The sequence below is a fragment of the Oncorhynchus keta genome, chromosome 8 (assembly GCF_023373465.1).
Source record: "Oncorhynchus keta strain PuntledgeMale-10-30-2019 chromosome 8, Oket_V2, whole genome shotgun sequence".
Lineage (NCBI taxonomy): Eukaryota > Metazoa > Chordata > Actinopteri > Salmoniformes > Salmonidae > Oncorhynchus > Oncorhynchus keta.
In genome coordinates this window covers 27,620,011-27,644,401 of record NC_068428.1, presented here as the reverse complement: position 1 = coordinate 27,644,401, position 24,391 = coordinate 27,620,011, and the positions used below count along the sequence as shown (strand labels likewise).

At 49.1% G+C, this 24,391-nt stretch overlaps 1 protein-coding gene across 2 annotated transcripts in view; it reads right to left on the bottom strand.

Annotated features, from left to right (window-relative positions):
- Positions 1 to 24,391, bottom strand: part of atad2b (ATPase family AAA domain containing 2B) — a 155,282-nt gene that overhangs the window by 76,608 nt on the left and 54,283 nt on the right. Inside the window, exons 22-25 of one of the 2 annotated variants that reach the window (XM_052523940.1) lie at positions 24,164 to 24,323; positions 9,646 to 9,768; positions 8,115 to 8,237; positions 1,171 to 1,584 (exon numbers count right to left, since the gene is read on the bottom strand). In XM_052523940.1, the coding sequence (XP_052379900.1) occupies positions 1,538 to 1,584; positions 8,115 to 8,237; positions 9,646 to 9,768; positions 24,164 to 24,323 (453 nt within the window). In that variant the 3' untranslated portion in view covers positions 1,171 to 1,537. Of the gene's footprint in view, positions 1 to 1,170; positions 1,585 to 8,114; positions 8,238 to 9,645; positions 9,769 to 24,163; positions 24,324 to 24,391 lie in introns of those variants that run through there. The other variant, XM_052523939.1, reaches the window with a different exon arrangement.

Here is a 24,391-nt window from a genome sequence, read left to right as displayed (position 1 = left end):
TGAAAGGTCCCATAACAACAAACTCCCTTTGTATCAAATTGTCTCCGAACACCTCACTGCACCACCAAAAACACATCATATGCTCGTGTTCCCTTTGTAGAACTGTTAGGCGTTAGTAGTATATTTTTCTTGTACTGTATATATGTCACACATTACACAGCAGGAACAGTTATGGCAAACTCACCTTGGTATCCAGAGCAAATAAACTTTGTCTTGAATACAAGCAATGTCTATTTTTTTGCTATATTGAGACCAATATACTGTTTTGTTACATGTTTACTTGCCAACAAATTAAAGTTTAAGTGATAAACTGCCTGAATAATTTGTTCATGCAGTAAGACTGAAGCTACTTTATCCTAATATATATAGTGAACAAAAATATGAACCCAACTTCTAAAGTGTTGGTCCCATGTTTCATGAGCTGAAATAAAAAATCCCAGAAATGTTCCATATGCACAAAAATATATGTTGTGCAGAAATGTGTTTACATCCCTGTCAGTGAGCATTTCTCCTTTGCCAAGATAATCCATCCACCTGACAGGTGTGGCATATCAAGAGGTTGATTAGAGAGCATGATCATTACACAGGTGCACTTTGTGCTGGGGACAATAAAAGGCCACTAAAATGTGCAGTTTTCTCAACACAATGCTGCAGATGTCACAAGTTGAGGGAGCATGCAAATCGGCATGCCGACTGCAGGAATGTCCATCAGAGCGGTTTCCAAATAATTTAATGTTAATCTCTCTACCATAAGCAGCCTCCAACATTGTTTTAGAGAATTTGGCAGTACGTCCAACCGCAGACCACATGTAACCATGCCAGCCCAGGACCTTCACATCTGGCTTCTTTACCTGCGGGATCGTCTAAGACCACCGACCCAAACAGCTCAATGAGACTGAGGAGTATTTCTGTCTGTAATTAAGCCTTTGTGAGGAAAAACATATTCTGATTGGCTGGGCCTTGCTCCCCAGTGGGTGGGCCTATGCCCTCCCAGGACCACCCATAGCTGCACCCCTTCCCAGTCATGTGAAATCCATCAATTAGGGCCTAATGAATTTATTTCAATTGACTGATTTCCTTTGAGCTGTAGCTCAGTAAAATCTTTGAAATTGTTGTATTTATATTATTGTTCAGTATACATTTCATAAACATAATGAAGTGATCAAGAAGTTGAGGTCAACAGTTTATTGGTTTCTGATGCTGCTGGAATCACTTAGTCGCTTGTAAAATATATTATACAAAACACTTCTATACAGCTAGCTATATATACACACCACAATGCAGTTATGACCATACTACAACATCAGTCTAACTGAATACGGATGATGTGTTGATTGAACGTTCCAAGCATGTTCCTGAATGTTTTTCAGTTGGTGAACTTCTTCTTGTGTTGGGTAATGGCAGCTGGTTCAGCAGGCTTTGGCGCTGTGGCGATGTTGAGTTTGGGGGGGCCGCAACTCTGGCTCCTTGTAGAAAACTCTGGTCTTTCCTGCAATCCACAGCCAGGTGAACAAGCCTCATACACTTTCTTTACCACTCACTGCTTCGACCTATTGCAGAAGATTTGTTTGTACTGCAGGTCTCCTGGAAAGACATGGAGGCAGGTCATGAAAAAAAAAAAAAAGGAACAGTAGACTGGTGTGTGTTTTATTATACTCACTCAATAAATGGGGCTTTGCTGGGCTGTTCGCAAAGATGTGAAAAGTTTGAAGGGTGCTTGACTTGTAGACGGTCTAGTTGTCTTATTGTGTATGAGCACCTATAGTTGTGCTGTTGAGGAGAGCACTGCCAACAATAGAGGGAATAGGCTAGAAGAGTATACTAACAGCCCCTCTCCCCCATGTCAAAGACCTGACTGCAATGGTGGGAATAGGCTAGAAGAGTATACTAACAGTCCCTCTCCCCCATGTCAAAGACCTGACTGCAATGGTGGGAATAGGCTAGAAGAGTATACTAACAGTCCCTCTCCCCCATGTCAAAGACCTGACTGCAATGGTGGGAATAGGCTAGAAGAGTATACTAACAGCCCCTCTCCCCCATGTCAAAGAACTGACTGCAATGGTGGGAATAGTTTGAGGAACACTTGTGTATTGGTGATATTTATCATGTCAACAGGGCATGCATACTAACCTTTACACAATACCCACCCCCCAACAGACAACAGTCAGTCACCCACACCAACCCCTCTTTACTAATACCTCCCTTTCTACAATGTAGACTTCAACCCTTGCATGAACAACCAACCAAGTTGTAGCCTACTTGTAAAACCCACCAACTATGACAAGATACAGACCATGTTAAAGCCTAGCTCCAGTAGATTTATTTGCTCATCATGGAGTCATGGAAAGGTTTAGTAGATTTTAGAAGGTGATTTACACAAGTTTCTGGTGCTGAGCTTGATGTTGATGCCTCTGCAGATGATGGGATCGGACTCTAAAAAGAACACAGCTAGTCACGTTAGCTAGCTAACTAACTACAGCAGAGTCGAACTGTTAACCGACGTAACCTAACAATGCTTATATTAGCTTGCAAAGTTACAAATCATGTCTCCAGTAGCAGCCGGCTAATTACATTGATATGCTTTGGAATATAGCCAGCATATTATTGAAACTAGCTAGCTAGATTTTGGTTTTGATGAACAACTGTAGCTCTCTAGCTTTTTAGCTAGGTAACATTAACTATCTTACCATGTGGTCTTGCAGCGCCGATGTTGGCTGATGGGATGCCTTCCTCTTCGAAGTGAGGTGGGGGGGGGAAACGATGGAATAACATTCCCTTTGAAAGTATGATGACATGGCAAACCCATCAACTAGGGTTGATGGGGTTTCCATTTAATATTGAAAGTCAACTTAAAGCTGAATGAAAAGCTAACAACTTGCAAAGCTCTGTAAATATAACCCTAGAGCTAATGCAAGACATTTTACAAGAACACTATATTGGGAGTATAACTGAGCAGCAGACCTACAGCGAATGGTGTTAACATGAGCATGCAGGATTTACAAGGTACATGCATAAATAGTCCCACGTTTGCCCAAGTCAAAGACAGTCAACACACATAGTTGCTAGAAACAGGAGGCATATAAATGGAAACAGATGAGTGAATAATGGATTAGGGGAAGGTACAGTGGGTGAACTCTTCTCCATATTCTCCTGTCAGAGTTCTTAATATGAACACAGCGGGGCCCTGGGCTGCCACAGCCTAACCAGCCAGGTGATGGCTCTCTGGCCAGGAGCTGCCACAGCCTAACCAGCCAGGTGATGGCTCTCTGGCCAGGAGCTGCCACAGCCTAACCAGCCAGGTGATGGCTCTCTGGCCAGGAGCTGCCACAGCCTAACCAGCCAGGTGATGGCTCTCTGGCCAGGAGCTGCCACAGCCTAACCAGCCAGGTGATGGCTCTCTGGCCAGGGAGCTAGGCTGCCACAGCCTATACAGCCAGGTGATGGCTCTCTGGCCAGGAGCTGGGCTGCCACAGCCTATACAGCCAGGTGATGGCTCTCTGGCCAGGAGCTGGGCTGCCACAGCCTATACAGCCAGGTGATGGCTCTCTGGCCAGGAGCTGCCACCGCCTAACCAGCCCGGTGATGGCTCTCTGGCCAGGAGCTGGGCTGCCACAGCCTATAAAGCCAGGTGATGACTCTCTGGCCAGGAGCTAGGCTGCCACAGCCTATACAGCCAGGTGATGGCTCTCTGGCCAGGACCTGGGCTTCCACAGCCTAACCAGTCAGGTGATGGCTCTCTGGCCAGGAGCAGTGGCTCCAGTAACTGCCTATTCCCCATATAGCCTAGCACACTACCTGGCCCATCCTAAACAGGTGGCCAAATGGCTCTAATCTGGAGCTCAGTCTCAAACATCTACAACTAGTGCACTACTTCCGACCAAAGTCACATAGTGCGGTCGCAGAGTACTATAGGGAATAGGGTCCGCTGAAGCCCCTGGGTAGAATTGGTTTACCCTCATTCAATCATAACCTTTGCTGAAGGAGATGCAGCAAGATACTGATCCAAGGGCAGCTTTGTGTTTTCAGTCTAGAAACATGAGGCGTATGAATGGGGACACGGGAGTGTGAATTATGGGTTTGGTAAATACATGTACAGAAACGGTATTTCTATGTGTATTCACAGTGTCTGGCGGTAACTTCAGCAGCAGTCTCTCCAGGTAAGTCCTGGAGGGCAGTGGAGTATGCAAGGTTCTGTCATATTTATCTCAACACCTAATTGATTCCCCCCGATCAATTCATTGGACATGTCACAGAAGTGCTCCAGGTGAGAATTGGTTGCCAATGATTACTTTCTCTCAAATAATGAATTACCAGAGCTAATTAATTAAGTTCTGGAGCGTGGTGATAACCTGAATTCCCCGGAGCGGCAGGATTAGTGACCGACATGTGATGCACTTTGGCTCCTGATATAAAGAAGGGAAACACTAATGGTGGGAGCCTCCATTTGCCCATTTAACTTTCTTGATTTGGTCGGACAGGGGAAACAGAAGAGGAACAATTTAGATGACTACTTCTGAATGCAACCACTTCAAACCCCTCAGGTTATTAATAGCAAATGTAACAATATCAACACTGTTAGAGGATTGACTGAGGTCATATGTGGCTGTAGCTGATTGTGTTGAATACACCCACACAACAATAACAAAAAGAGCTTCAAGTGGTTGGATTAAAAAGGAAGAAAAACCATCTCATTGACTACTGCATGCATTTAGTCAATGTCATGAAAGGCCTCAGGTTATTGGAAATAAATGTGATGGCGCAAACAGAGGATTGACAGCAGTGAAAGAAGACTGGTCCATCGTAACCAAACCTGGTTGTGTTTATACCGTGTACTGTGCTTACAGTGTATAAGCAAAGGCCTAGAAAATCACACGGTCAGAAAAAAAGAGAAGAAATTTAACACAGCAATCCAAATCCACACTGTAAACCCTGGATCGTATTCATGAAGAAGTGCTGTACATTAAATCCATTGTGGCTACTCGCCTCCTACACCCAGATTAGGGCGATAGACCAAATGAATTGATGTTTTAGCGCGATATTCCAAATGCCTGTATTGCAAGAATAAAGGTTTATGTTGTTGTTTTTATGCACCTTTAGGTCTTTTTGGTGCTCTGTATGCTTCTTTCCTTTTACACACACACCAAGCCCCTCCCCCCGCCACTCACAACAACAAAGATGAAAGATCACTTCTTCCTCTCTGACAAGCAGTTTCAACTCACTATTTGCATTTGAGATTTGATCCAACAGAAACGGTCATATGGACACCGAAACACATTCAGACAATATTTTACTGTAATAGAGGATAACGACCTTTCTAATGATACAATTTTATGTCTCAACTCCTCATTGGCAACACGTTCTCTTTCTGAGAAATAAGGTCGGCCATTTTATTTCAACATCTGAACACAGTGTAAAGGCCAGCCTGCTGTTCAAACAGTTCCAAGACTGACAGAATGGTGTGTTCATAACAATTAATCTGTTCTACCTTGTCATCTAGCAAACAGTTGGCTAAACTTGAAATATTAGATTCGCTGGCTACTCACTAGCACGTGGCCTGTGCTTGAGAGATTGTATTATGAGACATAAGTTAATTCCCTATAATGCCTGCTATAAGAAGTTAGTCAATAGTGAACGTGCATTATGCATGTGTAACGGATGTGAAACAGCTAGCTTAGTTAGCGGTGGTGCGCGCTAAATAGCGTTTCAATCGGTGACGTCACTTGCTCTGAGACCTTGAAGTAGTAGTTCCCCTTGCTCTGCAAGGGCAGCGGCTTTTGTGGAGCGATGGGTAACGACGCTTCGTGGGTGACTGTTGTTGATGTGTGCAGAGGGTCCCTGGTTCGCGCCCGGGTATGGGCGAGGGGACGGTCTAAAGTTATACTGTTACACATGGTTCTGGTCATTTCTTTCCCAAAAAGGTAATTTTCATAGACTTGAAAGTCAGATCAGTGATTATTGCAAAAATGCATATTTTAATTAAATAATTAGTGGGTCTTATGGTTGTGGAAGGCTTATATTTAGCCTGGGTATAATTTGACAAGTCCTAAATTCACTTGATTATTGCTGACTGTTTGACATGCAGTGTATTATACACACATACACCTTCCTAATATTGAGTTGCACCCCCATTTTTTAGCCCTTAGAACAGCCTCAATTCGACGGGGCATGGACTCTACAATGAGTTGAAAGCGTTCCACAGGGATGCTGGCCCAAGTTGACAACTGTGGAAAGAATTGGAGTCAAGTTGGCTGGATGTCCTTTGGGTGGTGGACCATTGCTGATACACAGTAAACTGTTGTGTGAAAACCCCAGCAGCATTGCAGTTCTTGACACTACTACCATACCCATTCAACAACACTTAAATCTTTTGTCTTGCCCATTCACCCTCTGAATGGTACACACAATTACATGCCTCAATCGTCTTTAACCTGTCTCCTCCCCTTAATCTACACTGACTGAAGTGGATTCAACAAGTGACATCAATACAATATCATAGACTGACCAGGTGAAAGTTATGTCATGGAAAGAGCAGGTGTTCCTAATGTTTTGTGCACTCAGTGTATATCGTGAATCGCACATTTTTTTATTTCATTAGGCAAGTCAGTTAAGAACAAATTCTTATTTACAATGACGACCAACCCCGGCCAAACCCGGACGATGCTGGGCCAAATGAGACTCCCGATCACGGCCGGTTGTGATACAGAATGGAATCGAACCAGGGTCTGTAGTGACGCATCTAGCACCGAGATGCAGTGCCTTATACCGCTGTGTCACTTGGGAGCCCAAGTTAGAAAGCAATAGAAATATGGTTTAGCCCTAACCCAGATGAATCATTAACAGTAAGCTAGAAGTTAAAATAGACAGGCACACACACTACTAATGATGGAAAAGAGAATCGCTCATCTCAAAGACTGCTGGCTTACACACCCAGCAGGAGCCCTATAACTGGTGTCTCTAGAGAGACTAGCGTCATCCTGTGGCAGAACAGAGTACTGCAGTGAAGCAACATTAGTAAAATATTTAATTTTTATTTAACATTTATTTAACTAGGAAAATGAGTTAAGAACAAATTCTTACTTTATAATGACGGCCTACCCCGGCCAAACCCTCCCTTAGCCAAGACAACGCTGGGCCAATTGTACGCTGCCCAATGGGACTCCAGTTGTGATACAACCCAGGATCGAACCAGGGTCTGTAGTGACACCTCTAGCACTGAGATGCAGTGCCTGAGAACGCTGCGCCACTCGTTCGTGTGGGCGTGATGCCATTTATATTTGTGGTGATTGTGATCCTACATATTCTGAAACTGAAATAATACTTATAGACAAATCTTCGAGGTAGGCCTAAGCTGTGGGGGGGACACCAGTTGGTAACTAGGCTGAACTTGGTCATCACGGCAGCAGATTTAAAATCACAGAGGAACTGAAGTAAACTCATACTTGGACTATCAATCTCCTTAATTCAGACAGACACCAACGCAGAGGACAGCACCCTCCCCCCCGGTTGTCAGTGCTACATGCAGGTAAGGACCTGTTCTGTCTGCCCCCTGCCCTGCGTGGGCACCTGCTAGTGACAGCAGGAGGCTGTGGAATTCCTCTGCGGCATGGTCACGGTCCACACAGCACTGAAGACGACGTCTCTAATGAGGCTGCCCACTGCGCTGCTCCTCTACTGTGGAGTGTGACTGGAGAAAGAGAGAGTGTGTGTGTGTGTATGTGTGTAAGCAGGAGTATTTGAGGCATCCAACTGTGTTGCTACAACGCGGAGCGGCTCCTAGTCGGTGTGGTTTCTTGTGTGTGTTGCGTTAACGCGGGAGGCCTCCCCTCTGTGGGATGAGGGTTCCGTAATCACCTAAATGGCCTGATTCTAAATGCCTTGAACCCAGATCCCACTACACACACACACACACACACACACACACAACTGAATCACATCTCTAATGATAGAAGGGACTGGGTATTAGCGCTCCGTTCTTTAGGACCCTGTGCGGTGTTGTGTTTTAACTGTGCTCTGGGTGGTGTGTGTGTTTTACAAGCATTTCACTACACCTGCAATAACATCTGCTAAAAATGTGTCTGTGACCAATAAAATGTGATTTGATTTGTTGTACTCACTGCAGTGCTGCTTGTCGATGGTCTGTCCCCGAGTGCTGTTTCCAGCATTCTCCTCTACAGCCGGCTTCCTGGTGGTTACCACGGCAGCCAGGGGTACAGGCGGCAAGGCCGGAGTCTGGAGGTCTGCAGATAACACACCAGATCAATTACACACACACACACACACACACACACAGAAGAAGGGGATGTAAGTGTACAGACAGACACTGAGACAAGACAGCATTCATCCATTGATGAATCCAAATAACTAGAATCCAGTGGATAACTTCATGTACTTTGGTCTGTGCGTTTGTGTGTGTGTGTGTGTGTGTGCGCGTCAGAGTGCCTCTAAATGTCCCTGTGAGTCAGGCTGTCTGAAAAAGAGGAATACACGTGAGGTATCAAACCAACGTCAGGGAGCAGACATTTCCATTCTAACACACTGATACTTAGCACACACACACCTGCACTTACACACTTCCCCGACTACAGGTCAGAGCAATATAATCCCAGATGAGGTTTAGCTGATGCAACCCAAAACCAGGCGATTCAACAGCACAAACTGATACCTTCAGCATTTCTCACTGCTGAATTCCCTGTCAGAAAGCTAACTTCTGCTCCTAAAATATTCATTTGTGGGGGAGGCTGTGTGTGTGTGTGTGTGTGTGTGTGTGTGTGTGTGTGTGTGTGTGTGTGTGTGTGTGTGTGTGTGTGTGTTTCTGAGAAAGGAGACTTTTAGCCTTAACGGTTAAGATGAAAATGTTGGAAAATCTCTCATGTGGTAAGAGTGTATCGCCCTGCACACAACCCGTTCTCCCTTTTCCCTTCACCCCCCCATTCCAGCACCATCACAGGAGGGGCTTGCCTCAGTTATGCACACTATGTGCAGTGTGTGTAGAGTTTTACATGATCCTGTATGTGTGAGTGTGTGTGATTGCACGTGGTTGTGTGTGTAGAATCAAGCAGCATATGTAGGTGTTGTATAACCAATTACCTATGACTACTAATACTGTCCCTCTATCCTCCTTGTACATGTGCACTAATTAGTTTGTTTGTGCATGACAGTCTCTCTTGACTTTACATATGAATAAATGATTGGATCCCATTAGAGGCTAGTTATGTAATCGCCAATCACCCTGGAGCAGTGAATAATAATAATAATATATGCCATTTAGCAGACGCTTTTATCCAAAGCGACTTACAGTCATGTGTGCATACATTCTACGTATGGGTGGTCCCGGGAATCGAACCCACTACCCTGGCGTTACAAGCGCCATGCTCTACCAACTGAGCTACAGAAGGACCACAGTGAACACACTGTTGACTAGTGGAACATCATGAGCTACTACATATGCCCATAGGGCGGTGCACAATGGACCACGCACTGTCCGGGATAGGGGTGGGTTTGGCCGGGGTAGGCTATCATTGTAAATATGAATTTGTTCTTTACGGACTTGCCTAATTAAATAAAGGTTCAATTAAATAAACATAGTACAGCACCTTGGAATATAACACCACTCCCTCTGTGTGTGTGTGTGTGTGTGTTCCTCACCCCTCTTTCTGTGCGACTCCTTGATGTCCTCACAAATGCGGTGGAAGTCAGGGTCGAGTTCTGAGGCCAGCATGGCGTGGGCCGTGTCTTTTAGACTACATGCTCTGTGGCGGATGATCTTATCTGGAGGGAGAGAACAGACTGACATGAACACACACACATTGGCATTGTAGAAACATTACAGCAACAGTTTAAATGACATCGCCCTGTAGAGTCATGAGAGCTCTTATTATTATCATCATATAATTCATTCCTTCGTCTCCCTGCCTCTGACCCTCACCAGCCTTGCCTCTCACAACCCTCCCTCTGCTGGACACAAAACAAACTGCTGGCTGTGTTGCTGTCTGGCCCCCAACACTGGGCACAAGGGATTATACTGTTTTCTCACTATTTGGATGGAGACAAAAGAGCTGCCTTTGGTGGTGACTTAGGAGACAAGTCTCAGAAATACAGTCAATCTTATCCTCCCTTCTCACAAAGACACACATATTGAATATATATACACAGACAGGCACACACCTTCCCTCTAACATCATCAAATCGTGTTTTATCGTAAAAGGCAAATGTCTGAGGGAAAAATAATATGAGTGGCAAAGAAGATGAGACGTAGAGTGTTTGCACTCGTGTGTGTCCACGTGTGTAAACAGATGTCCTGCTCTCATTATGCCACCCAGCCAACAGGTACAGACAGAGGTCCAGAGGTCACCATCTGACAGCTTCTAACCACTAATTAAAAGACGGCCTAATTGCAGCAGTGTGTATGTGTGTGTATCGGTACTATTCGCCTGTCAGAGTGTGAGGTGACAGGGTGCAAGGTGAGTGTTGAGTGGAAGTCTGTTCCATTATCGAACCCTGTCACTTCTGTGGAGAACTGACAAGGACATTCCACCACCTCCCGGGTGCTGTGTAGACAGAGTTTGTTGGCTGTGAGTTTGACGATGTTTGGGCGTTTTCCTCTAGAGGTGGAGCGGGTTTGACAGTGTAGAGCGGATAGATTTGGTTTTCGAACATAATGAAGTGAGAGAAACGCAGGGGAAAAAGACGTTCCTGCAAGACTGCAGAGGACAGCCTCAGTTTTTACTCCAAACAGAGGGAGAGGAGGAGAAAGATGAGAACAGAAAGAGGGGAAGTAGAAGAGGCACGATATAAACCAACCAATTATCGACCATACGAGGCAGGGGCATCAGTTGGGTAGGGCAGAGTTGCAGACACCACCCTAGCTCAAGACCAAAAAATGTCAAAGGCGGCTACAAAATAGTCGACTAACATCATTACAATCCCGATTCAATTTCAACGGCTGTTAACGTATTGGCTTTGGGACCATGAGGAGTTTGCTTTGCTGGTCAGACAATTAGGCAGTGCACCGATTGCTTTGAATTGGAAATTGAACTCTGCCTTGTAAGCCTCGTGGCCAGCGGTTTTATGCACCAATAGGCTACTGGAAGATAAGCTTCCCCTAAAGTACATTCGCAAAGTTAGCTATATAAATTACTTGTGCCTATATATAAATATTTCTTACTGTGGATTGTTACAAGCAATTTCATTAGTGCGCAGGGCAAATAGCCTACCAAATAGGTGAATGTTGAGTTGCAGCGGTTAGTGTAAAGCAGTTAAATAAGCCTAATCGCAATATTTCTGAACATAAATGGTAGGAAAAACATAGCTTAGGACAATGGCTATTGCTGAAAAGAGAAGACAAAAATAGTAATCTGTCTATAGTTATCAAAATACTCAACCAATTGAGTGAACCGCAGCGTATCTTACTGGCACCAGCTGAAACCGCAGCGCATCTTACTGGCACCAGGGGAAACAACAGCGTATCACACTGGCACCAGGGGAAACAGCAGCGTATCATACTGGCACCAGGGGAAACAACAGCGTATCTTACTGGCACCAGGGGAAACAACAGCGTATCTTACTGGCACCAGGGGAAACAACAGCGTATCACACTGGCACCAGGGGAAACAGCAGCGTATCATACTGGCACCAGGGGAAACAACAGCGTATCACACTGGCACCAGGGGAAACAACAGCGTATCACACTGGCACCAGGGGAAACAACAGCGTATCACACTGGCACCAGGGGAAACAGCAGCGTATCACACTGGCACCAGGGGAAACAGCAGCGCATCACACTGGCACCAGGGGAAACAGCAGCGTATCACACTGGCACCAGGGGAAACAGCAGCGTATCACACTGGCACCAGGGGAAACAACAGCGTATCACACTGGCACCAGGGGAAACAACAGCGTATCACACTGGCACCAGGGGAAACAGCAGCGTATCATACTGGCACCAGGGGAAACAGCAGCGTATCACACTGGCACCAGGGGAAACAGCAGCGCATCACACTGGCACCAGGGGAAACAGCAGCGCATCACACTGGCACCAGGGGAAACAGCAGCGTATCATACTGGCACCAGGGGAAACAGCAGCGCATCACACTGGCACCAGGGGAAACAGCAGCGTATCATACTGGCACCAGGGGAAACAGCAGCGTATCATACTGGCACCAGGGGAAACAGCAGCGCATCATACTGGCACCAGGGGAAACAGCAGCGTATCATACTGGCACCAGGGGAAACTGCAGCGTATCTTACTGGCACCAGGGGAAACTGCAGCGTATCTTACTGGCTCCAGCTGAAACCGCAGCGCATCTTACTGGCACCAGGGGAAACAACAGCGTATCATACTGGCACCAGGGGAAACAGCAGCGTATCATACTGGCACCAGGGGAAACAGCAGCGTATCTTACTGGCACCAGGGGAAACAGCAGCGTATCATACTGGCACCAGGGGAAACAGCAGCGCATCACACTGGCACCAGGGGAAACAGCAGCGTATCATACTGGCACCAGGGGAAACAACAGCGTATCTTACTGGCACCAGGGGAAACAGCAGCGTATCATACTGGCACCAGGGGAAACAGCAGCGTATCACACTGGCACCAGGGGAAACAGCAGCGCATCACACTGGCACCAGGGGAAACAGCAGCGCATCACACTGGCACCAGGGGAAACAGCAGCGCATCACACTGGCACCAGGGGAAACAGCAGCGTATCATACTGGCACCAGGGGAAACAGCAGCGCATCACACTGGCACCAGGGGAAACAGCAGCGTATCATACTGGCACCAGGGGAAACAGCAGCGTATCATACTGGCACCAGGGGAAACAGCAGCGCATCATACTGGCACCAGGGGAAACAGCAGCGCATCATACTGGCACCAGGGGAAACAGCAGCGTATCATACTGGCACCAGGGGAAACTGCAGCGTATCTTACTGGCACCAGGGGAAACTGCAGCGTATCTTACTGGCTCCAGCTGAAACCGCAGCGCATCTTACTGGCACCAGGGGAAACAACAGCGTATCTTACTGGCACCAGGGGAAACAGCAGCGTATCATACTGGCACCAGGGGAAACAGCAGCGTATCACACTGGCACCAGGGGAAACAACAGCGTATCATACTGGCACCAGGGGAAACAGCAGCGTATCACACTGGCACCAGGGGAAACAGCAGCGCATCACACTGGCACCAGGGGAAACAGCAGCGTATCACACTGGCACCAGGGGAAACAGCAGCGTATCACACTGGCACCAGGGGAAACAGCAGCGCATCACACTGGCACCAGGGGAAACAACAGCGTATCATACTGGCACCAGGGGAAACAGCAGCGCATCACACTGGCACCAGGGGAAACAACAGCGTATCATACTGGCACCAGGGGAAACAACAGCGTATCATACTGGCACCAGGGGAAACAGCAGCGTATCACACTGGCACCAGGGGAAACAATAGCGCATCATACTGGCACCAGGGGAAACTGCAGCGTATCTTACTGGCACCAGGGGAAACTGCAGCGTATCTTACTGGCTCCAGCTGAAACCGCAGCGCATCTTACTGGCACCAGGGGAAACAACAGCGTATCATACTGGCACCAGGGGAAACAACAGCGTATCATACTGGCACCAGGGGAAACAGCAGCGTATCACACTGGCACCAGGGGAAACAATAGCGCATCTTACTGGCACCAGGGGAAACAGCAGCGTATCATACTGGCACCAGGGGAAACAGCAGCGTATCACACTGGCACCAGGGGAAACCGCAGCGCATCATACTGGCACCAGGGGAAACAGCAGCGTATCACACTGGCACCAGGGGAAACAACAGCGTATCACACTGGCACCAGGGGAAACAGCAGCGTATCATACTGGCACCAGGGGAAACAGCAGCGCATCACACTGGCACCAGGGGAAACAGCAGCGTATCACACTGGCACCAGGGGAAACAGCAGCGCATTACACTGGCACCAGGGGAAACAGCAGCGCATCACACTGGCACCAGGGGAAACAGCAGCGTATCATACTGGCACCAGGGGAAACAGCAGCGCATCACACTGGCACCAGGGAAACAGCAGCGTATCATACTGGCACCAGGGAAACAGCAGCGTATCATACTGGCACCAGGGGAAACAGCAGCGCATCATACTGGCACCAGGGAAACAGCAGCGCATCATACTGGCACCAGGGAAACAACAGCGTATCATACTGGCACCAGGGGAAACAGCAGCGTATCATACTGGCACCAGGGGAAACAACAGCGTATCATACTGGCACCAGGGAAACAGCAGCGTATCATACTGGCACCAGGGAAACAGCAGCGTATCTTACTGGCACCAGGGAAACAGCAGCGTATCATACTGGCACCAGGGAAACAGCAGCGCATCACACTGGCACCAGGGGAAACAGCAGCGTATCATACTGGCACCAGGGGAAACAACAGCGTATCTTACTGGCACCAGGGGAAACAGCAGCGTATCATACTGGCACCAGGGGAAACAACAGCGTATCACACTGGCACCAGGGGAAACAGCAGCGCATCACACTGGCACCAGGGGAAACAGCAGCGTATCACACTGGCACCAGGGGAAACAGCAGCGCATCACACTGGCACCAGGGGAAACAGCAGCGCATCACACTGGCACCAGGGGAAACAGCAGCGTATCATACTGGCACCAGGGGAAACAGCAGCGCATCACACTGGCACCAGGGGAAACAGCAGCGTATCATACTGGCACCAGGGGAAACAGCAGCGTATCATACTGGCACCAGGGGAAACAACAGCGTATCTTACTGGCACCAGGGAAACAGCAGCGTATCATACTGGCACCAGGGAAACAACAGCGCATCATACTGGCACCAGGGGAAACAGCAGCGTATCATACTGGCACCAGGGAAACTGCAGCGTATCTTACTGGCACCAGGGAAACTGCAGCGTATCTTACTGGCTCCAGCTGAAACCGCAGCGCATCTTACTGGCACCAGGGAAACAACAGCGTATCTTACTGGCACCAGGGGAAACAACAGCGTATCTTACTGGCACCAGGGGAAACAGCAGCGTATCATACTGGCACCAGGGGAAACAGCAGCGTATCACACTGGCACCAGGGAAACAACAGCGTATCATACTGGCACCAGGGGAAACAGCAGCGTATCACACTGGCACCAGGGGAAACAATAGCGCATCTTACTGGCACCAGGGGAAACAGCAGCGTATCATACTGGCACCAGGGGAAACAGCAGCGTATCACACTGGCACCAGGGGAAACCGCAGCGCATCATACTGGCACCAGGGGAAACCGCAGCGCATCATACTGGCACCAGGGGAAACCGCAGCGTATCACACTGGCACCAGGGGAAACTGCAGCGTATCACACTGGCACCAGGGGAAACTGCAGCGCATCACACTGGCACCAGGGAAACAGCAGCGTATCATACTGGCACCAGGGAAACCGCAGCGTATCTTACTGGCACCAGGGGAAACAGCAGCGTATCATACTGGCACCAGGGGAAACCGCAGCGTATCACACTGGCACCAGGGGAAACTGCAGCACATCTTACTGGCACCAGGGAAACAGCAGCGTATCACACTGGCACCAGGGGAAACAGCAGCGTATCACACTGGCACCAGGGGAAACCGCAGCGCATCATACTGGCACCAGGGGAAACCGCAGCGCATCATACTGGCACCAGGGGAAACAGCAGCGTATCACACTGGCACCAGGGGAAACTGCAGCGCATCATACAGGCACCAGGGGAAACAACAGCGTATCATACTGGCACCAGGGGAAACAGCAGCGTATCATACTGGCACCAGGGGAAACAGCAGCGTATCATACTGGCACCAGGGGAAACAGCAGCGTATCATACTGGCACCAGGGGAAACAGCAGCGTATCATACTGGCACCAGGGGAAACCGCAGCGCATCATACTGGCCCCAGGGGAAACCGCAGCGCATCATACTGGCCCCAGGGGAAACCGCAGCGCATCATACTGGCCCCAGGGGAAACCGCAGCGTATCTTACTGGCACCAGGGGAAACCGCAGCGTATCTTACTGGCACCAGGGGAAACAGCAACGTATCACACTGGCACCAGGGGAAACCGCAGCGCATCATACTGGCACCAGGGGAAACCGCAGCGTATCTTACTGGCACCAGGGGAAACAGCAGCGTATCACACTGGCACCAGGGGAAACTGCAGCACATCTTACTGGCACCAGCCGAAACCGCAACGCATCTTACTGGCACCAGGGGAAACCGCAGCGTATCATACTGGCCCCAGGGGGAACCGCAGCGTATCATACTGGCCCCAGGGGAAACAGCAGCGTATCTTACTGGCACCAGGGGAAACCGCAGCGCATCATACTGGCACCAGGGGAAACCGCAGCGTATCTTACTGGCACCAGGGGAAACCGCATTGTATCTTACTGGCCCCAGGGGAAACCGCAGCGCATCTTACTGGCACCAGGGGAAACCGCAGCGTATCTTACTGGCACCAGGGAAACCGCAGCGCATCATACTGGCACCAGCCGAAACCGCAGCGCATCTTACTGGCACCAGGGAAACAACAGCGTATCTTACTGGCACCAGGGAAACCGCAGCACATCTTACTGGCACCAGGGAAACCGCAGCACATCTTACTGGCACCAGGGGAAACTGCAGCGCATCATACTGGCACCAGCGGAAACAACAGCGTATCTTACTGGCACCAGGGAAACCGCAGCACATCTTACTGGCACCAGGGGAAACCGCAGCACATCATACTGGCACCAGGGAAACCGCAGCGTATCTTACTGGCACCAGGGAAACTGCAGCGCATCATACTGGCACCAGCGGAAACAACAGCGCATCTTACTGGCACCAGGGAAACCGCAGCACATCTTACTGGCACCAGGGGAAACCGCAGCACATCATACTGGCACCAGGGGAAACCGCAGCACATCATACTGGCACCAGGGAAACCGCAGCACATCTTACTGGCACCAGGGAAACCGCAGCACATCTTACTGGCACCAGGGAAACCGCAGCACATCATACTGGCACCAGGGAAACCGCAGCACATCATACTGCCACCAGGGGAAACTGCAGCGCATCATACTGGCACCAGGGGAAACCGCAGCACATCATACTGGCACCAGGGGAAACCGCTGTGCATCATACTGGCACCAGGGGAAACCGCAGCACATCATACTGGCACCAGGGGAAACCGCAGCACATCATACTGGCACCAGGGGAAACCGCAGCACATCATACTGGCACCAGGGGAAACCGCAGCACATCATACTGGCACCAGGGGAAACCGCAGCACATCATACTGGCACCAGGGGAAACCGCTGTGCATCATACTGGCACCAGGGGAAACCGCTGTGCATCATACTGGCACCAGGGGAAACCGCAGCACATCATACTGGCACCAGGGGAAACCGCTGTGCATCATACTGGCACCAGGGAAACCGCAGCGCATCATACTGGCACCAGGGAAACCGCTGTGCATCATACTGGCACCAGGGGAAACAGCAGCGTATCACACTGGCACCAGGGGAAACTGCAGCGCATCATACAGGCACCAGGGGAAACAACAGCGTATCATACTGGCACCAGGGGAAACAGCAGCGTATCATACTGGCACCAGGGGAAACAACAGCGTATCATACTGGCACCAGGGGAAACAGCAGCGTATCATACTGGCACCAGGGGAAACCGCAGCGCATCATACTGGCCCCAGGGGAAACCGCAGCACATCATACTGGCCCCAGGGGAAACCGCAGCGCATCATACTGGCCCCAGGGGAAACCGCAGCGTATCTTACTGGCACCAGGGGAAACCGCAGCGTATCTTACTGGCACCAGGGGAAACAGCAACGTATCACACTGGCACCAGGGGAAACCGCAGCGCATCATACTGGCACCAGGGGAAACCGCAGCGTATCTTACTGGCACCAGGGGAAACAGCAGCGTATCACACTGGCACCAGGGGAAACTGCAGCACATCTTACTGGCACCAGCCGAAACCGCAACGCATCTTACTGGCACCAGGGGAAACCGCAGCGTATCATACTGGCCCCAGGGGGAACCGCAGCGTATCATACTGGCCCCAGGGGAAACAGCAGCGTATCTTACTGGCACCAGGGGAAACCGCAGCGCATCATACTGGCACCAGGGGAAACCGCAGCGTATCTTACTGGCACCAGGGGAAACCGCATTGTATCTTACTGGCCCCAGGGGAAACCGCAGCGCATCTTACTGGCACCAGGGGAAACCGCAGCGTATCTTACTGGCACCAGGGGAAACCGCAGCGCATCATACTGGCACCAGCCGAAACCGCAGCGCATCTTACTGGCACCAGGGGAAACAACAGCGTATCTTACTGGCACCAGGGGAAACCGCACCGCATCTTACTGGCACCAGGGGAAACCGCAGCACATCTTACTGGCACCAGGGGAAACTGCAGCGCATCATACTGGCACCAGCGGAAACAACAGCGTATCTTACTGGCACCAGGGGAAACCGCAGCACATCTTACTGGCACCAGGGGAAACCGCAGCACATCATACTGGCACCAGGGGAAACCGCAGCGTATCTTACTGGCACCAGGGGAAACTGCAGCGCATCATACTGGCACCAGCGGAAACAACAGCGCATCTTACTGGCACCAGGGGAAACCGCAGCACATCTTACTGGCACCAGGGGAAACCGCAGCACATCATACTGGCACCAGGGGAAACCGCAGCACATCATACTGGCACCAGGGGAAACCGCAGCACATCTTACTGGCACCAGGGGAAACCGCAGCACATCTTACTGGCACCAGGGGAAACCGCAGCACATCATACTGGCACCAGGGGAAACCGCAGCACATCATACTGGCACCAGGGGAAACCGCAGCGCATCATACTGGCACCAGGGGAAACCGCAGCACATCATACTGGCACCAGGGGAAACCGCTGTGCATCATACTGCCACCAGGGGAAACCGCAGCACATCTTACTGGCACCAGGGAAACCGCAGCACATCATACTGGCACCAGGGGAAACCGCAGCACATCATACTGCCACCAGGGAAACTGCAGCGCATCATACTGGCACCAGGGAAACCGCAGCACATCATACTGCCACCAGGGAAACCGCTGTGCATCATACTGGCACCAGGGAAACCGCTGTGCATCATACTGGCACCAGGGAAACCGCAGCACATCATACTGGCACCAGGGGAAACCGCTGTGCATCATACTGGCACCAGGGAAACCGCAGCACATCATACTGGCACCAGGGGAAACCGCAGCACATCATACTGGCACCAGGGGAAACCGCAGCACATCATACTGGCACCAGGGGAAACCGCTGTGCATCATACTGGCACCAGGGGAAACCGCAGCACATCATACTGGCACCAGGGGAAACCGCTGTGCATCATACTGGCACCAGGGGAAACCGCAGCACATCATACTGGCACCAGGGGAAACCGCAGCACATCATACTGGCACCAGGGGAAACCGCAGCACATCATACTGGCACCAGGGGAAACCGCAGCACATCATACTGGCACCAGGGGAAACCGCTGTGCATCATACTGGCACCAGGGGAAACCGCAGCACATCATACTGGCACCAGGGGAAACCGCTGTGCATCATACTGGCACCAGGGGAAACCGCAGCACATCATACTGGCACCAGGGGAAACCGCTGTGCATCATACTGGCACCAGGGGAAACCGCAGCACATCATACTGGCACCAGGGGAAACCGCAGCACATCATACTGGCACCAGGGGAAACCGCAGCACATCATACTGGCACCAGGGGAAACCGCTGCGCATCATACTGGCACCAGGGGAAACCGCAGCACATCTTACTGGCACCAGGGGAAACCGCAGCACATCTTACTGGCACCAGGGGAAACCGCAGCACATCTTACTGGCACCAGGGGAAACCGCAGCACATCATACTGGCACCAGGGGAAACCGCAGCACATCATACTGGCACCAGGGGAAACCGCAGCACATCATACTGGCACCAGGGGAAACCGCAGCACATCATACTGGCACCAGGGGAAACCGCAGCACATCTTACTGGCACCAGGGGAAACCGCAGCACATCATACTGGCACCAGGGGAAACCGCAGCACATCATACTGGCACCAGCGGACCGGTGAGTGCACATATTCACTGCCTTTATCATTTGATCAGTATGACTGGAAAGTTTTTGGGGGACAATAACTTCCTCCTACAGGCTAGAAGGACATCATATTTGCGTCTCCCATTTTCATAAGACGAGATTCGATGGTTGCATTCAAGACAAGGTCGTTTTACATTTGTCAGTGTCAGCAGAGTAGGCTCCACATTCTTGCCGTATTAAAAAAAGGTGCTTATATCTCCAGTCATATAAAGTGTAGTAGAATTGCATGGAATGTGTTCATAAAAGACCACATTTTTCCCATGCAAAGAAAGAAACATCTCTGACATCTCTGATTAGGCCTACTCTGTCACCATGTGCTCAGGAATGCATTGTTCAGAACTGTGTTTTGCTAACAGTGATTGAGATATATTAGCCTAAATTATGACTACGCAATCTACTCATGACATTAGAAATAGTAGCCCATCTTAAATTAGTCTGCAAATGTGATGATAGATGCATGCAATCCTTTATCATAAAAAGTTTAAGGTGAAAAAATTGCTTCCCCAAAGTTGAAACTCGCGTGGCACCTACGGATGTCTATTTGAAGTCGGCCTTGTTGTGACTTGATAGTGTGTACTATGCATTTATTTCACATTCCAGTGTAAGTTCTGTTCCACAAGTAAATTAGTCCATTTATTATGAGGTTTAGTAGGGGTTGGCATTGTATATGCTGTTCCACAGACCTTTAAACCTAATATTGCGTGACAATGTCATACCCTATGTTTAGCTGAACTGACACCGTTCGTAGGCATTTGGCTGATATCGTTCATTACAATAAGTAGCTTATACTAGAGAAATATGAAGTCAAATTAAATAGGTTTGCTAATATGGATGCTTTTTAATGGGACAATGGACCATCAAACTAACAAATTGGTCCATTTATGGTAACCACATTCCATTCAGTCACGAGAGCATTAGTTAGGTCGGATATTGATGTTGGGCGATTTGGCCTGGCTCGCAGTCGGCGTTCCAAGTCTTCCAAAAGGTGTTTGATGGGGTTGAGGTCAGGGCTCTGTGCAGGCCAGTCAAGTTCTTCCACACCCATCGACAAACCATTTCTGTATGGACCGCGGTTTGTGCACGGGGGCACTGTCATGCTGAAACAGGAAAGGGCCTTCCACAAACTGTTGCCACAAAGTTGGAAGCACAGAACTCTAGAATGTCATTGTATGCTGTAGCGTTAAGATTGAGCTCCAGAGTGGCGCAGCGGTCTAAGGCATTGCATCTCAGTGCTAGAGGCGTCACTACAGACCCTGTAATTGCCACAGACGATTTTTAGGAACTTCAGTACTTAGCGATCCTGTTAGCTAAACTTGTGTGGTTTACCGCTTCGTGGTTGAGCCGTTGTTGCTCCTAGACGTTTCCACTTCACAATAACAGCACTTACAGTTGACCAGGGCAGCTCTAGCAGGGCAAAAATGTGACAAACTGATTAATTCTGCCAATGTTTGTCTATGGAGATTGCATGGCTGTGTGCAAGATTTTATAAACCTGTCAGCAACGGGTGTGGCAGAAATGGCCAGATCCACTGATTTGAAAAGGGTGTCCACGTACTTTGGTGATGTAGTGTATATAGGTGTGTTTCAAAAAGCCATCAAGTCTGAGAAAATCCCAAACTGATCAAATGTGATTGCACTGGGCTGGACTCTATTCCCAGGGACACTAGAGGATGGAGTCTCGTACTGGGCTTACTTATTAAAACTCCTTAATTGCATTTTCCCCCTTTAGTGCATCCTTTGTGGCCCCTGCATTTAAACAAAAGACAGGGGCTCTCCACCTGCCTTTAGGTTACTGGCCCAACACTCTAACCACTTGGCTACCTGCCGTGTGTGTGTGTGTGTGTGTGTGTGTGTGTGTGTGTGTGTGTGTGTGTGTGTGTGTGTGTGTGTGTGTGTGTGTGTATGCAAGTAAATCTACATTTAACTGAGTAGCAAGCCGTTAGAAATGACCTTCTTTGGTTTAGTGGGCGCACAGATTTACAGTATCCCAGGGAGATTCATTTGAATTCATTGGTTGTCGGGTCCTCAGTCTCTAGGCTTCCATCGCTATGGCTTTCAATTATTGCCACAGCATATTCCATTGTGACAGACACAGAGGGAACTTCAGTTTTTCCCACAGCGTGGGAATTATTCATAAGCAGGAATCCATACATACAACTTTTACTTTCACATAAGCACCAACACAGCCCACGTGTTTAAATAATGTATGCTATTCTAATTGATTTGACAATAATTTTTTGGCAAGTCTTCAACTGCGTGGGAGTGTGGGATTGTGTGTGTGAGATTGTGTGCACGTGGCCCCTGCTTCTCAGGGTGTGTGGGTAGTAATGTAGTGTAGTGTGTGTGAAGTGCTTTTTCCTTTTATCTGGCTACACTGGCAGTAACAGTGGTGCAGAGGATGAGGTTGAGATAAAAATGGATTGAAATGGGCCACTGAGAAACAAAAATATTCTCATGCAGATGCAGCTTTGCAGAGAGAAACAGCAGAGACATTAAGCTGGGGCGATGATAGTTTTAGGGGGTTCTGTCTCACTGTGCATATGATTTCAAGTTGAGTGAAGAAAGAAAACCAATTCCAAGTTGTCATTGCCTTGGAGCACTTTCATAAATCATAATGAATAAGACTCATATCTACTACATCTAATTACTTTTGTCACAGTCAAATGTATCAGATGAATAGCTGGGATTTAAATTCTCCTGTGTCATCGTACATGGGTAAAGTGTTAAGTGAATGGAAAAGGCAGCAGAAGATAGTACTGATAGTTGCTGGTGTGTGACTGTGACTAAACAATGTTTAGGTTGGTTAGAGACAAGACAGAGCTAGTCTTCACTAGATAAGCCTTGCATGCCACTATGTTGAATAGCTGCAGCGTACTAATAACGTAAGTCTGAGAAACTGACACCGAATCACTCAAGACTGACAAGCTAGGCACATCCCCGGTTGGATCTACAAGCTAGGCACATCCCCGGTTGGATCTACAAGCTAGGCACATCCCTGGTTGGATCTACAAGCTAGGCACATCCCTGGTTGGATCTACAAGCTAGGCACATCCCTGGTTGGATCTACAAGCTAGGCACATCCCTGGTTGGATCTACAAGCTAGGCACATCCCTGGATCTACAAGCTAGGCACATCCCTGGATCTACAAGCTAGGCACATCCCTGGATCTACAAGCTAGGCACATCCCTGGATCTACAAGCTAGGCACATCCCTGGTTGGATCTACAAGCTAGGCACATCCCTGGTTGGATCTACAAGCTAGGCACATCCCTGGATCTACAAGCTAGGCACATCCCTGGATCTACAAGCTAGGCACATCCCTGGATCTACAAGCTAGGCACATCCCTGGATCTACAAGCTAGGCACATCCCTGGATCTACAAGCTAGGCACATCCCTGGATCTACAAGCTAGGCACATCCCTGGATCTACAAGCTAGGCACATCCCTGGATCTACAAGCTAGGCACATCCCTGGATCTACAAGCTAGGCACATCCCTGGTTGGATCTACAAGCTAGGCACATCCCTGGTTGGATCTACAAGCTAGGCACATCCCTGGTTGGATCTACAAGCTAGGCACATCCCTGGATCTACAAGCTAGGCACATCCTGGTTGGATCTACAAGCTAGGCACATCCCTGGATCTACAAGCTAGGCACATCCCTGGATCTACAAGCTAGGCACATCCCTGGATCTACAAGCTAGGCACATCCCTGGTTGGATCTACAAGCTAGGCACATCCCTGGTTGGATCTACAAGCTAGGCACATCCCTGGTTGGATCTACAAGCTAGGCACATCCCTGGATCTACAAGCTAGGCACATCCCTGGATCTACAAGCTAGGCACATCAAATCAATCAAATCAAATCAAATTTATTTTATATAGCCCTTCGTACATCAGCTGATATCTCAAAGTGCTCTACAGAAACCCAGCCTAAAACCCCAAACAGCAAACAATGCAGGTGTAAAAGCACAGTAGGGCATAGCCAAAACCTTAATCCCTCCATGTGTACCTGAGGGGTCCTTGTCAGGGTTGTACTCCAGGGCATTGCTGCAGATCAGGTCTATGTCCACCAGGAAGTCATTAGCCGTCAGGTATTTATGGGTGTCTATCTTTGTCATGACAGTAGACAGATCCATGGGCTGACGGATCACCTCCAGGTAGTCTGACACCTAAAAGGAGTCACAGTCCTCACAATTTAAACTGGTGCTATTGACTCCATTTAAATCAAAAGAGAAAT